Here is a 13680-nt window from a genome sequence, read left to right on the forward strand (position 1 = left end):
CATGGGGGTTCCCACTGACCCTGCCCTAATCCTGCCTCCAGACTGGCAACACTCTTTCCCCACAGGCTCCAACCAAGAGAAGCAAACTACTATAACATCTTCTCCCACAGATATCACCCAACCATTAGAAAGCTTTTGCATTTTTTTATGAAGAACCATTTAGTTCCTCTTTGTTCCAACTCTCCTTCCTGTAACAGGATGAGGTAGAGCTGCAGGGCTCACAGAGATTTCCTCCAAAACTGAAAGCAATTCTCCCCCAAAGAAGAATTCTGCAACTACATCTGGAACAACAAGCTCAGATTTTAAATAACCTGATTTTTGTACCCATTGTAAGTACAAACCAATTGGCCAGGACCAGACAACCCAAGGGCAACAGTTCCCTAGAGGACCAGAGCTAGGTTCAGACTAGCAACTTCACCATGACTGAGAATAGGCAAAAGGTTTGGACATTTTTGCCTTTTCTAGGACCACTCCCGCGGCATAGGGAGGTTCCCAGGCTAGGGGTCTAACTGGAGCTGTAGCCACCAGTCTACTCCACAGCCACAGCAACGCAGGATCCAAGCCGCGTCTGCAACCTACACCACAGCTCACGGCAACTCGGGATCCTCAACACACTGAGCAAGGCCAGAGATCAAACCCGCAAGCTCATGATTCCTAGTTGGATTCGTTAACCACTAAGCCATGATGGGAACTCCCGGGATATTTGATTTTTTCCAATTTTTAAACTTGGAAGTCAGTCTGTGAATTTTCTTTTATTTTTTGCTATTTTCCCCCCATACATCCATGTCTATTTCCTTCAGATAGATTTCAGAAATAGAATACCCAGATGAAAGAGTGTGAATATTTTTCTGATTTTGATGTATGGCGTCTAACAAGACACTAGTTTTGCCTTCAATGTACTTTTCTGAGGCCTGCGAAAAATCATCGCTACTGTATTTCCTAGCTTATTTACTGGCAAGTTAAACAACTCATTGCAGAGGAAGTTGAAGTAAGATTAGTTGGGAGGTGTTGAAATGGTGGAAATTTTTAAGATAGAACACAGTGAAAGAGAATGGGTTTCAGAGAACAGGATATAAAGACAGCTGCACAGCAGTTACTCCCCAGTTCATTCCTGAGGCAAACCTCCTCTCTGGAACAACATGAAGCTCAAGGTATTGTTTCCTTTTAAGTGGCTTATTTAAATTGGTTTTTCTAGCTTTCCTTTCCTTCTCAATTTCTTCAGTTGCCCTCTCCTTTTAAGAGCTACCCACTCCTACTTCAACAAAGGCCTTTTAACTTTTCTCATAGCCTCTGGGTGGTCTACTTAACTGCATCTTGTTTTTCATCAGTGTTTTACCAAGAAAAGATGTTATTCTCTGGTATAAAATTAGGAAGAAAATGAATCATTATAAGTTCATGGAGTTTTAACCTTCTGGTGTGGCGTGTATTCGTTAGGGCATTGCCAGACTGCATTTCTAGTTGTCTGTTTACTGTCCTTAGGCCCCTGGAGAAGATACGCTTCTTGTGGCAGGAGCCATAGCATCTTGGTTGGGTATTCTAGGGCACCTGGCACAGGGCACGAACTCATGAAATACTCATTAAATAATTGTATACTTTGCCTTAATTTATACATTAGTCGTAGCATTTTACTAAGAACAGATTTAAATGCCAGGAGAAAATCAAAACAACCAAAAAGACATTTTAGGAACGAATGAGCACAGGGCGAAAGTCAGCTGAGCAGCTGCATGTTTATTTCCTTGTGTTCTCTCCCTCAGGAGCCAGAAAGAGGCCATTTATTCTTTGGCACACAGGGTGGGTTCAGGACTTGTCAGGGGACAGTGGGGCCCTACTTGCAAAGTCATTAGTGCTATGGGACTGTACGGATGGATAGCTGATCACCTCCCACGCTCCCTGTGGGCACCCAGCCAACACAAGCTCCCCAGGGAAACACATTTCCCCAGAAGGCACTCCTGGGTCAGATCTAACCCTGAAGAGACCATCCATCACTAAATGCCCTCAACGGGAACTGCAGGGCTGGGAAGAGAGGTCAAAAAGAGCAAGTTTTGCTTCTAAGAAGGGATCCAACCACCGCTTGAATCTCTAAGCTTCCCTTGGCAGATCATCAAGCCAGTTCTCTTCCCCTCCCCTTCTCTGTCCCTGCGTATGTTTACCCAAATTTCTAGCACACGAAAAGCAAAGTTATTGTTATTCTCCACCCTAACCCCAAACTCCCCATCCCAGCACCCGTTCCCCATTCCAGCCATCCTCTCTCCTGGTTGACTCTGGCCCCCCCTCATTATTCTATCAAAGCTTCAGAGACTTAAAAGGCAGCCCATTGTTTGGAACATGGCAAGGTTTCCCTGACTGGATAATTTAGAAATTGAAAATATGGCACTAATTGGTGGGAACTGGTTCCACCTTTGTACCTCCGCTCTGGCACTAAGCTTAGCATCAGAGAGCCTCAGACATCCCAGATCCTCTATCTAATAACCCTCCATCCATGGAGTTCCCGTCGTGGCGCAGTGGTTAACGAATCCGACTAGGAACCATGAGGTTGCGGGTTCGGTCCCTGCCCTTGCTCAGTGGGTTAACGATCTGGCGTTGCCGTGAGCTGTGGTGTAGGTTGCAGACGCGGCTCTGATCCCGCGTTGCTGTGGCTCTGGCGTAGGCCGGTGGCTACAGCTCCGATTCAACCCCTAGCCTGGGAACCTCCATATGCCGCGGGAGCGGCCCAAGAAATAGCAACAACAACAACAACAACAACAACAAAAAAATAACCCTCCATCCATCCTTCAGTTTTAAAATGAGGTATCACTAGAACCTGACTAGTATCCATGAGGACAGGGGTTCGATCTCTGGCCTCGCTCAGTGGGTTAAGTATCCAGTGTTGCCATGAGCATAGGCTGGCAACTATAGCTCTGATTCCACCCCTGCCAAGACCAGCTCAGCAGGTGAGGGCTGAAGAACAGGTGCTGTGAAACTTAAGAAAAGGTAAACATAAAGCAAGACACAGAGACATTTATCTTAGTCAAAGGTGGGAACGGGGAAACTCAAGGTCTCAGGGACATAAAGCGCCACCTCAAGAAACCACATTGCTTTTATTGTGTTCTTTAGGATTACAAAGAACAGTGAGGAGGGGGCTATAGGTGCAGAACAGTTTTTTATTTTTTTTTTTTTAAGTCACGTAGCTGGTAGCTGGTTAAGCTTTTACTCTGACCTTTAGGCATTTAACAATCATTAGCATTGAGGAAGATTGGCATTAACTGACCAAGCACAGCATCTAGAGAATCACCATTGTGCTGCCATGTGCCTATCTGTGGCAACCCTGCATGCCTAGGTTTGCACCTCATTCTCCTTGCTGATGCATATGCCACTAACGATGCCTCATAAACCCCCTAGGGCCTTGAGGCTCCTCTTCCTCTTATTTTAACAGGACATATCATGCTGTGCAAACAGCGTGCCTATCTGCACGGGTCAGCATGCCTAGACCAATGCATTATGTCCTCATTCACCTGACCACATGAATAACTTATGCCTTTAGGTCTTCGTTCTCAAGTCATTTACCAGCACTGCGACTGTTTTTCAAGCAGGAATATAGGGTAAAAGTAAAGCAGGACAAGATGGAGTTTTCAGCATAGAAAATAGAAACAGAGAGGCTAAGAAAAGATTGTAGAAACAAGTCTCCCAATAGACCCCTAGCCTGGGAACCTCCTTATGCTGTGAATGTGGCCCTAAAAAGGAAAAAAAGAAAAAAAAAAGGAAAAGAAAGAATGAGGTATCTGATGCTCAGAGAGAGAGAGAGACAAAGAAGCTGTACAATGAGTCAATAATCAGAGCAGGGAAGGGAAGCAATCTAACATTTACAATGTGTTACTAAGCTCTAGGCATATAGTGAGACATGACTTAAGAGAAGATGTTTTTAACTATAAATAACAGACACGCTCTTATAAAGACATGTAGAAAACAAACAAATATCAAGGAACTTGATATTTAGTGGAAATGCAAAGCACTCTGCTGCTTACGAAGTACAAATAATCCTGCAGGTTTTCATTAACTGGTTTGTGGGTAGAAGCAGAAGGCCTCCTCCGCTAGGATGACTGACGACCTGCACTTCACATTCAACAAGTTTGCGATGGGCCCAGCCTTGTTGCCCAGAAGTCTGCTTCTCTTCTGTGTGGCTTCTCATGGCAAATGGCACTGCTGTTTCCCCATCCACAATCTACTGCAGCAGTCTCTCACCTGCCCTCTCTACCCTCTCCATCCATTCTCCACCTACACGCATCTTTGCAAAACACAGTTCTGATCATACCTCTTCCTTTCTTAAGACAGCGCTATGGCTCCCTGTGGATGTCACAGTCTAGAGCAGAATGTAGCTTTCACCATCCAGCCCTAGCCTGCAAACCCATTCTCCCTCTCCTCTCTGCCTCCTGTGTGCAGCCCTGCAGCTGGAGTTTGCCAAACTCACTGCACCCCCTCACATCTCCAAGGCCCAGCCCAGGCCACCTCCTCTTGCCTTTAAACCCCATCTTCATCCTCAGCACCTTCACCTGGCTGACTCTGCTAAGTCTGCATTACCAGCTCAGGTATCTACACCTCCAGGAAGTCTCCACCAACAGAAAGAGCAGGCAGTGGTTCTCAAGTGTAATTTTTAATTTTCTAGTAGCCATATTTTAAAAAGAAGAAACTGATGAAATGAATTTTAACAATACATTTTATTTAACTGTCTACTCCAAACAGTATCATTAATGAGATCCTTTATATTCCTTTTCTTCCTACTAAGCCTTAAAAACCCAATGTTTTCTTCTCCTCTGGTGACAGGGCTCGGTTTGGACTAGTCACATTTCCATTGCCACATATGGAGAGTGCCCACCGCATAGGATGCGACAGCACTAGAGCACTTAGGAATCACCTTGAGAGCTTAAGGGAAATCTAGAGCCCTGGGCTATGCTTCCAAATGTTCTAGTTCTACGAAGGGTCTCATTCTGGAGATCTGGGGTGGAAAACCAGACATGTTCATTTTTTCAGCAAAAAGCCCAGGTTTCTGTTCATGCTCCTCAGACTACACTTCAGGAGATGGGGGCTTCAGAGCTAGATGCACTGATTTAGGGGTTAGATCTACAGGGGTCTGTGTCCAGACTCAACTAAGTTACAGCTGTGTGACTTGGGGACATCACCTTTCATAGTCTTGATCTCCTCACCTGAAAAGTGAGACTCGTGAGACCTCCCTGGAGACCTGTGTGTATGAAGGAGATCCTGGCTCGCATCTGCTAGTGACAGCTCCTGGCTGTCTGAATGCTCCCCCAGCCCAGGCATGTCCGCGTGATGGCCAAGACATCCCTCCCAGCCTCCTCCACAGCCTAGCACGCTCTGTGGTCATCACCTGCCTGCTAGGCTGTGTCCTCAACTCAGCTGAAGACAGAAACTGGCTGCGGTGCATGTCCACACCCCTCTGCCTCACACATGTGTTTAACACACATCATTTTTCAGGAATTGGACCTAATTCGACCAAATGGGTTTCCTGCAGTGGAGTAAACTTGGCATAAAAATACCTCAGAGTTCTCAGGTAGAAAGGAAGTGTGTGAATACAGAGTGAGTGCAGCACTGTTCTAACACTCGTCCCTTTAAAGTCTGTCACAGAAAGCTTTGCCAAAGTGATCCACGGCTTGAAAGTGGGACACCTGACTGATCACGTCATTCAGAGGAGCAAGAGGATGATTCTGGACACCCTGGGTGTTGGCTTCCTGGGAACCAGTACAGAAGTGTTTCACAAAGCCGGTGAATACAGTAAAGTAAGAAGCTCAATGACTACTTCAGAGATAAAACCAAGTGTGCACACACACCTGCTCACAAGGTGGACCCAGGAGTGTACCCAGGGGTGTGCATTTGTGTCCTATGCCACTGCTCTCCTCTCCATTTCAGAGATCGTGCGTGGCGTATATAGCACTGTTGTACATAGTTTAGTACTTGTCTATGCTTTATTACCTAAGTCTTAATATTCATCCATATCCTTTACGAAGTATGCCTAAGTATTTACCAAGCATCCATATCCTTTACTAAGTTTATCTAAGTATTTACTAAATATCCATATCCTTTACTTATCTTAAGACCAGTTTTAATCTTAAGGCTAGCGATATTTCAAAGTTTATTGCAACTACGACTGAAAGCACATTTTTACCTAAGAATCTCGGTGGCAGTAGCACCTGTCCCAGACCATTTATTTGTTCATGCAAAGACTATAAGATTCTCTGGAGAAAAGCCTGGGCCAGCGCCCTGGGCAGAGTGTTTATGTGGGAGATGTAGCATCCACTCTCCATAGAATGTACATGCTCTAGATGACCAGTCTACCTTCCCAGTATGTACCCTCAAGGAATAAGTGACAGTAATTCCCTGGACTTTACACCCTGGAGCACTTATGGATGGGATCACCGTCTGGGATCAGATGGAGCAACTAGCATTTCCTCTCCATTCCATGGAGAAAGCTGTATATTCAACCAGGAAGGCAGAGATCCAGTGACGAGGGCTTCAGTCCAGCATAAAAGGTTCAAATAAGAAGTATTAAAGTAAGGCCTTCGAAGATGGAGAACAACCCTTGCAATGGTGACTTGGCATGCTGGGCTCACACTTTGTATCACTGACTGATATTCTTTCGTTCCAGATCTACAGTTCCAGTGTATCCAGCACTGTTTGGGGCCGGCCAGACTTCAGGCTTCCACCAACATATGCTGCTTTTGTTAACGGTGTGGCTGTAAGGCAGTTTCCATGTCTTTTCAATGGTTCAATAATCATAACAGTTTCAGGGCCAGAAAATATCTCAGAAATTGCCCGGTTTCCATATTTTATTGCCGAGACCATTGAAGTTAAAAGAGGTGAAGTGGCCTGCCTTCTCTCCTATGTAGCAATTTCAGTTTTCATGTTTTTACAGTGAATTGATCCTTTTCAGTTGAGAAGTAGAGAAATAAAATGGAAGTATTTAGATAAAACCACCCCTAAGGTATCTCAAATCTAAATTAAACAACCAGACTCAATTCCTTCTCTTGTGGCCAGTATTGGTTTCTATCCAATAACCTGCCTTTCATTCATTCATTCATTCATTCATTCAGCAGATGCTTATTGAGAAGGAAACGATGGCCATATGGTGTTTATATTTTCTGAACCAAAAATCAGCACTTCTCATCTGACAATTTTTACGTTTTTCAGTATGTTAGGGACAATCGGCAATATATATAATTTGGACATGAACGTGTTGGGATTTCTGAGATATTTTTATGGCTTTGGGGACAGTAGCTCAGAATATTAAAAGTCAAACCTAATTGTGCATTTAGGAGTATGTTCCAGTAAGCAATGGGAAAGGCACCAGCCACAACCAATAGACATAAAAATCTATTTTTTTATGGCTGTACCCACGGCATATGAAAGTTCTCAGCCCAGGGATTGAATCCTGAGCTGTGGTGGCGACAGTGCCAGATTCTTTAACCCAAGGTTGCGCCAAGCTGGGGATCAAGCCCTGAGCTCTGCAGTGACCTGAGATGCTGCAGTCAGATTCTTAACCTACTATGCCACAGAAAGAACTCCAAAAATCTATTTTTAAATGAACTTCTGGCTATTACAACTATTTCATATAAAAAAGGAAATGCAAAATAAATAAATAAATAATAAAAATATAGCTTAATCTTATTCAAGAGTTCCTGCAACTTCTCCACAAGTTTGCAATTATTTCATAATAAAAGGGTACAAAAAATATGGCCTGATATGGAATAAATGACATTAACCTTTTAATGTGACTTTTTTGAAGGGTGGAAGTGGGAGGAAGGGAGCCACCTAGTTCTACAGCTTTGTTTATAAGGGGGATATAGATCTTTCCAGGACCTGCAGACTCTGAGTAAGACCCAAGCTCCTTGGGGTCACTAGCTGCTCCCCAACGTCCCACCCGATCCAGCCAGAAGACAGCATGTCTCATGCCCAGCCATGTGATTAATCTCAGTCAGTTCATAGATTTTATCTTGAGAGAATCAGATCTAAAAATCTCACATCAAACAAGGTTATTACTGATCTGAACACTTACTGGTCCAAAAGCCATTGCATTCAAGGAAATACATTTTGGTTTTGGTTGTTGTTTGTCTTTCTGTTCACACAGATTCACTCAATGGATTTTGATGACACGTGGTACCCTGCCACCCACCCTTCTGGAGCTGTCCTTCCTGTCCTCATGGCTTTATCAGAAGCCCTGCCTCCAAGTCCAAAGTGTTCTGGCCTTGACCTGCTGCTGGCTTTCAATGTTGGTATTGAAGTGCAAGGCCGACTCATGCATTTCTCCAAGGAAGCTAATGACATACCAAAGAGGTATGGAGAAAAGGCACCCAGCACAGGTGCCACTTTCCCCTTCGTCCATTAGTCGCCATCTCTGTAGAGCTTTCTGACACAGAGGTTGGCTCAGTTGAAGATGTAAACAGTAATGCTGGCAGATAAGCCAACTCACCGGTCACATATCCAACTGTATATCCAGTCACAAAGGTGTGACCCCAGAAGTGCCTGAGAAAAGTCTCCTCTGGGTTTAGAGAGGAGACTTCAGCAACCATTCAGCAACCAGGACCATGAACTAAACTGGAGCCTCTCACCCCAGGGTGATAATATACATCCTGGCTTCCGTGGATACTCTGAGTATCCCTCATCTCATCTCAAAGCAGAATCTCCTTCGATATTTGCTAAGGCCCTTCAGACAAATGAGAACATTCAGAATACCATAAACCCAACTGCTCAACCTATAGATCAAAATTAGTCAAATGCTGACTGTATCATATGGTTCAATCTAATATTTATTGTGCCATGTGACCCAGCCTTCTGGAGGAAGGAATAAATTCCAATTTATTCAATTGGAATACCAAGTGAATTTTATTTATTTTTAATTTTTTTGTCTTTTTTAGGGTCACGCCCACAGCATATAGAGGTTCCCAGGCTAGGGGTTGAATCAGAGCTGCAGCCACCAGCCTACGACACAGCCACAGCCACAGCAACTTGGAATCTTAGCCGAATCTGCGACCTACACCACAGCTCAGAGCAATGCTGGTCCTTAACCCACTGAGTGAGGCCAGGGATCAAACTGGCATCCTCATGAATAAGAGTTGGGCTCAATACTGCTGAGCCACAATGGGAACTCCCCCAGTGAATTTTCAATTTCTACAAGGCCCTCATTTTTTTTTTTTTTTACCACAGCCAAAGCATGTGGATTCCCAGGCCAGGGATCACACCTGTGCCACAGCAGTGACAACACCAGATCCCTAACCCATTGAGCCACCAGGGAACTCCAAGGCCCTTAATTTTTACAGTTATTTACATAGGCTTTCAGCAATTAAAAACTTTTGCCTTTCTGGCAATAACTGTAACAGTACCATTTACAAATAACATACCACATGTTATATAAGCATGTGAATTCATTCAAAACTCACAGAACATTATGAGATAGATGCTATCATTATCACTATTTTATATAAGGGAAAACAGGTACAGAGAATCCGAAATAGGTACAGAGAAGCTTTCTGACATAGAGATGTTTCTCTAAGATCACACAGCTAATAAGAGAAGAGACAAGATTTAAACCTAGATGGTAGGGCTCCATTATCTAAGCTCCTGATCACTGCATTATATTGCCTCCTTATGGTTTATAAGTCTCCAACTCTTTGCTCTTTTACTTTTCAGATTTCATCCCCCATCAGTGGTAGGAACTTTGGGAAGTGCTGCTGCCGCATCAAAGTTTTTGGGGCTCAGCATGAGAAATTGTCAAGATGCTCTGGCTATTGCTGTTTCTCATGCTGGGGCACCCATGGCAAATGCGGCCACCCAGACCAAGCCTCTTCATATTGGCAACGCTGCCAGGCATGGGATAGAAGCTGTTTTTCTGGCAATGCTGGGCCTCCAAGGAAACAAGCAAGTCTTGGACATGAAGACAGGGTTTGGGGCCTTCTATGCCAACTATTCCCCAAAAGTTCTTCCAGACCCAGATTCACACACTTGGCTGCTAGACCAGCAGGATGTGGCTTTCAAGATTTTCCCTGCACACTTGGCTACCCACTGGGTGGCAGAAGCAGCAGCATCTGTGAGAAAGCACCTTGTGAGAGACAGCACCCTGCTCCCCATTGATCACATTGAGAGAATTGTGCTTAGAATTCCAAATGTCCAGTATGTGAACAGGCCCTTCCCAGACTCAGAGCATGAAGCACGCCACTCTTTCCAGTACGTGGCCTGTGCCACCCTGCTCGATGGTGCCATTGCTGTCCCATCATTCCACAAATGCCAGATTGACAGGCCACAAGTGAGAGAGCTGCTTGGTAAGGTGGAGCTAGAGCACCCTCAGGACAACCTACCAAACTTTGACACAATGTACTGTGAGATAAGCATTGTCCTCAAGGATGGAGCCATCTTCACAGAACGCTCTGATACCTTCTACGGTCATTGGAGGAAGCCTCTGAGCCAGAGGGACCTACAGGAAAAGTTCAGAGCCAATGCCACCAAGGCATTGTCCTGTCACACAGTAGAAAAGCTTATCAAGATAGTGGACAACCTAGAAGACCTGGAAGACTGTTCTGTGTTAACTGCACTTCTGAAAGAACACTCTCTATCAGAGATGGTTTCAAAATCTATCTAGTGCTTAACAATTCCATTATACAATCACTTCCAAGGTTTAAATACAATCACTATGTCTTACCTGATGGACACATAGAGAACTCTGCACTCAACAACCAGAGAAGTCACAATCTTTTAAAAATCTCACAGAACATTTGCAAAAATCAATCATAGACGTAAAATCTCAACTTTTCAGAGTTCCCATCATGGCGCAGCAAAAATGAATCCAACTAGGAACCATGAGGTTGCAGGTTCAATCTCTGGTCTTCCTCAGTGGGTTAAGGATCCATCATTGCCGTGAGCTATGGTGTAGGTCACAGACGTGGCTTGGATCCTGTGTTGCTGTGGCTGTGGCGTAGGCTGGCAACAGTAGCTCCGATTAGACCCTTAGACTGGGAACCTCCATATGCTGTGGGTGCAGCTCCAAAAACAGCAAAAAAGAAAAAAAAAATCCCAAATTTTCAAAGCAATGGATCATACAGATCATTTTCTCTAATCACAGGGCAATCAAGGTAAAAATCAATATAAAAAGATAATTAGGAAAGCCTGAAGCGTTTAAAAATAAACATTCCTATAAATAACTCTTGGGTCACAGAATAAATTGTAGTGAAAATTATAAAGCATTTCTAACTAACCAGTAACAAAATACCACATATCAAAATTTGTAGAATGCTGCAAAAGCAGTACTTAGAATTTTCTATTGCTGCATCTTTAGCACCTGGAATGTGCAGCAGGACACATCATTTTACTGCTGATGGATTTGAAAGGGAAGTGAGAGAAGAGATGGTTTCTATTGTGACCTTGAGATTAAATTTAATTATCCTGTCTTGCTACATTTCAAAAGTTTCTAGGGGCAAGATATAAGGGCCGTTAATAATAAGCTCACATAACTCCTGTTGAAAACAAGACAACAGACCCAAAATGAAGTTGTTTATGCTAAGCCCATATCCACCAAATTGAGACTTAACTGAATTACTACTTTAGCTCTCCCAGGAGTGGAATTTTAAACCAGACAATCAGAACTCTGATTAGCACTATTAAGTTAATCAGCCTGGTAGACCCCAGCCATCCTCTAAAGGAAAGAAACCTTGCAATGACCAGTCCACTCTTTTTCCTAGTATAACTTCCTTGTTCCCACACCCTTCTGTCTATGAAATTCATTTCATACTGCTTCTTGGAGCCCCTTTTTACTTGCTAGATTGGGTGCTGCATGATTCAAATCAATTTTTGCTCAACTAAACCCTCTTTAACATTTAAATGACTCAATTTATCCTCTGACACCCCTAAAGCTTGCTTCAGACCAACAGCAGGTGTTGGGGAAGACAATCTCTCCTGAGGGAGACAAAAGTACTCAAGGTGACCTTGATATTGGTTATTACACCCACAGAGTCAACTGAAGGCAGGAATATGGGCCTCTGGGGGAGCTGAAGGGTCCTCTTCGCTGTCAGCCCCACACACCAGCCACCCCTCACCTGACCACATACAAAAACATGGAGAAAAGGAGAAAGGTAGGAAAGAGAGAGATAGGCTCCCCACATTCTCCTCTAGATGATTCCTTTCTATGAGGATCAAAAGCTAGGGCATCTTTGGGCCACAGTGCTAGTGGAGACTTTGGATGGAAGGAGAGAGTTAAAGCTGAGCCTGCAGCTCTTCTGTCCATGAGGCTAAGGAACAAGGACAACTTGTAAGCTACCCTGAGAAGGCCCAAGACGGGGCTCGGACAGCTCTGACCTGATGTCCAGGCATTGTGGCAAATGCCAGCTTTTCCCCTCTACTTCCTTGGGGACAGCAACAGAGGATGCTGCTCAGCCCACTGTCATTGTGTGATAGGCCCGACATGTAGGCAAATGAGTCCTCTGCATGGATTGGGCCAGATTGCCAGGGAGAAAACCCACTGAGACTGGGACAAAGGCTTCAGCTGACAGAGAAGTTTATCCCAGCTCCCTTTCTGTACTTCTGAACCCTCAGCACACCTCCATGACCTTGGGCCAAAGTGCCTCAGTCACCAGACACATCTTTGCCAGTTCTGAGGAGCCCTAGTGCTAGGACATATTTGGGGTATCCCCAGGACCATGCACACAATTCACGCATGCACCAAAAGAACCCATGAGACTCCACATCTGGCTGTGCTCATGCCTAAAGTTTATTAGAGAGACACGATAAATGACAGGATCAACAGGAGAAAAAGGCACAGGCAGAGGTCTAAAGAAACCCCTGCTGAGACTTTCAATGCTCTCTCCCTCCAGTGAAGAGACAAGGCGCTCCTTTCTTCAGCAGTGAAAAATTCAGTAAAGTGTGTATGACGTTTTTGCCCTGGGAAGAGACTGACTATCCAAGGCTTTTATAAACAGCAGGTCATGAAGGCGCCCTCAGCCCAGCAACAGTCATGATTCAAAACCTCAGAAAGGAAAGCAGGTGTTCAGCATAATTCACATTGTTTGCACAGTCTAGGCGAAGGGGATCATTTTTACCAGTTAGGGAATGGGTCAAGTGCCAAGTTCCCAGGCACCAGCCAAGCACCAACCTTGTAAAGAGGCTCTAACAAAGACAGTGGCCTCCGGCCTGCTTTGTTATCCCTTTTCGGCGCATCTTGTCCCATCCTGAAATGCCTTCCTTTCTGGTTTGTGCAGCTTTGTAGTAGAAAAATGATACAGAAAAATTAGACTTGGCCTCCACCTTAAGAATTGTCTCTGCCCTATAGCATTTGAGCTCCGTAAATGGTAAGTTTTGTCATCCTATAAACTAAAACTGATACCCCCAGTAGGCTTAGAGCTGCCACAGACCAAAGAGCTGTAACGATTTTCACCCAGGTGCTTAAAATGAGAATATGCATTTAAAGGCAATTTTTATATATTATCTTTTACAACTTTACTTAGAAGTCCTGTCAAAAAAGGTATCACAGACAGGTAGGTCCCCTGTGAAAACGGAGATCACCTTCATGTCTGCAACAGCTTATGCAGGAGAACCTCTTTGGGGACGCAGAGTGAATGGTGGGCATCTATTCAATTCGGCGAATGTGAACTGAAGGCTTAATGTGTGCAGAGGACGTTCTTGGTGCAGGTGGTAGAACAGTGAACAAACTAG

General features: G+C 44.4%; 1 protein-coding gene across 2 annotated transcripts; it reads left to right on the forward strand.

Annotated features, from left to right (window-relative positions):
* Positions 1 to 996: 996 nt before the first annotated feature.
* On the forward strand, positions 997 to 11216 carry ACOD1 (aconitate decarboxylase 1). Of its 2 annotated transcripts, none has more exons than XM_005658444.4 (5): positions 997 to 1151; positions 5607 to 5768; positions 6635 to 6724; positions 8114 to 8319; positions 9673 to 11216. In XM_005658444.4, exons 1-5 carry the CDS (start codon positions 1140 to 1142, stop codon positions 10616 to 10618), a joined length of 1416 nt encoding a protein of 471 aa, XP_005658501.2. In that variant the 5' UTR covers positions 997 to 1139; the 3' UTR covers positions 10619 to 11216. The 2 variants fall into 2 exon arrangements, with proteins under 2 accessions (XP_005658501.2, XP_020921388.1); XM_021065729.2 differs by having other exon boundaries at positions 1103 to 1151; positions 6635 to 6716.
* Positions 11217 to 13680: the final 2464 nt, after the last annotated feature.

The sequence above is a fragment of the Sus scrofa genome, chromosome 11 (assembly GCF_054392235.1).
Source record: "Sus scrofa isolate SSC_HxYL_T2T_F1_AM1 chromosome 11, Sscrofa_HxYL_maternal_Yorkshire_Landrace_v2.0, whole genome shotgun sequence".
Lineage (NCBI taxonomy): Eukaryota > Metazoa > Chordata > Mammalia > Artiodactyla > Suidae > Sus > Sus scrofa.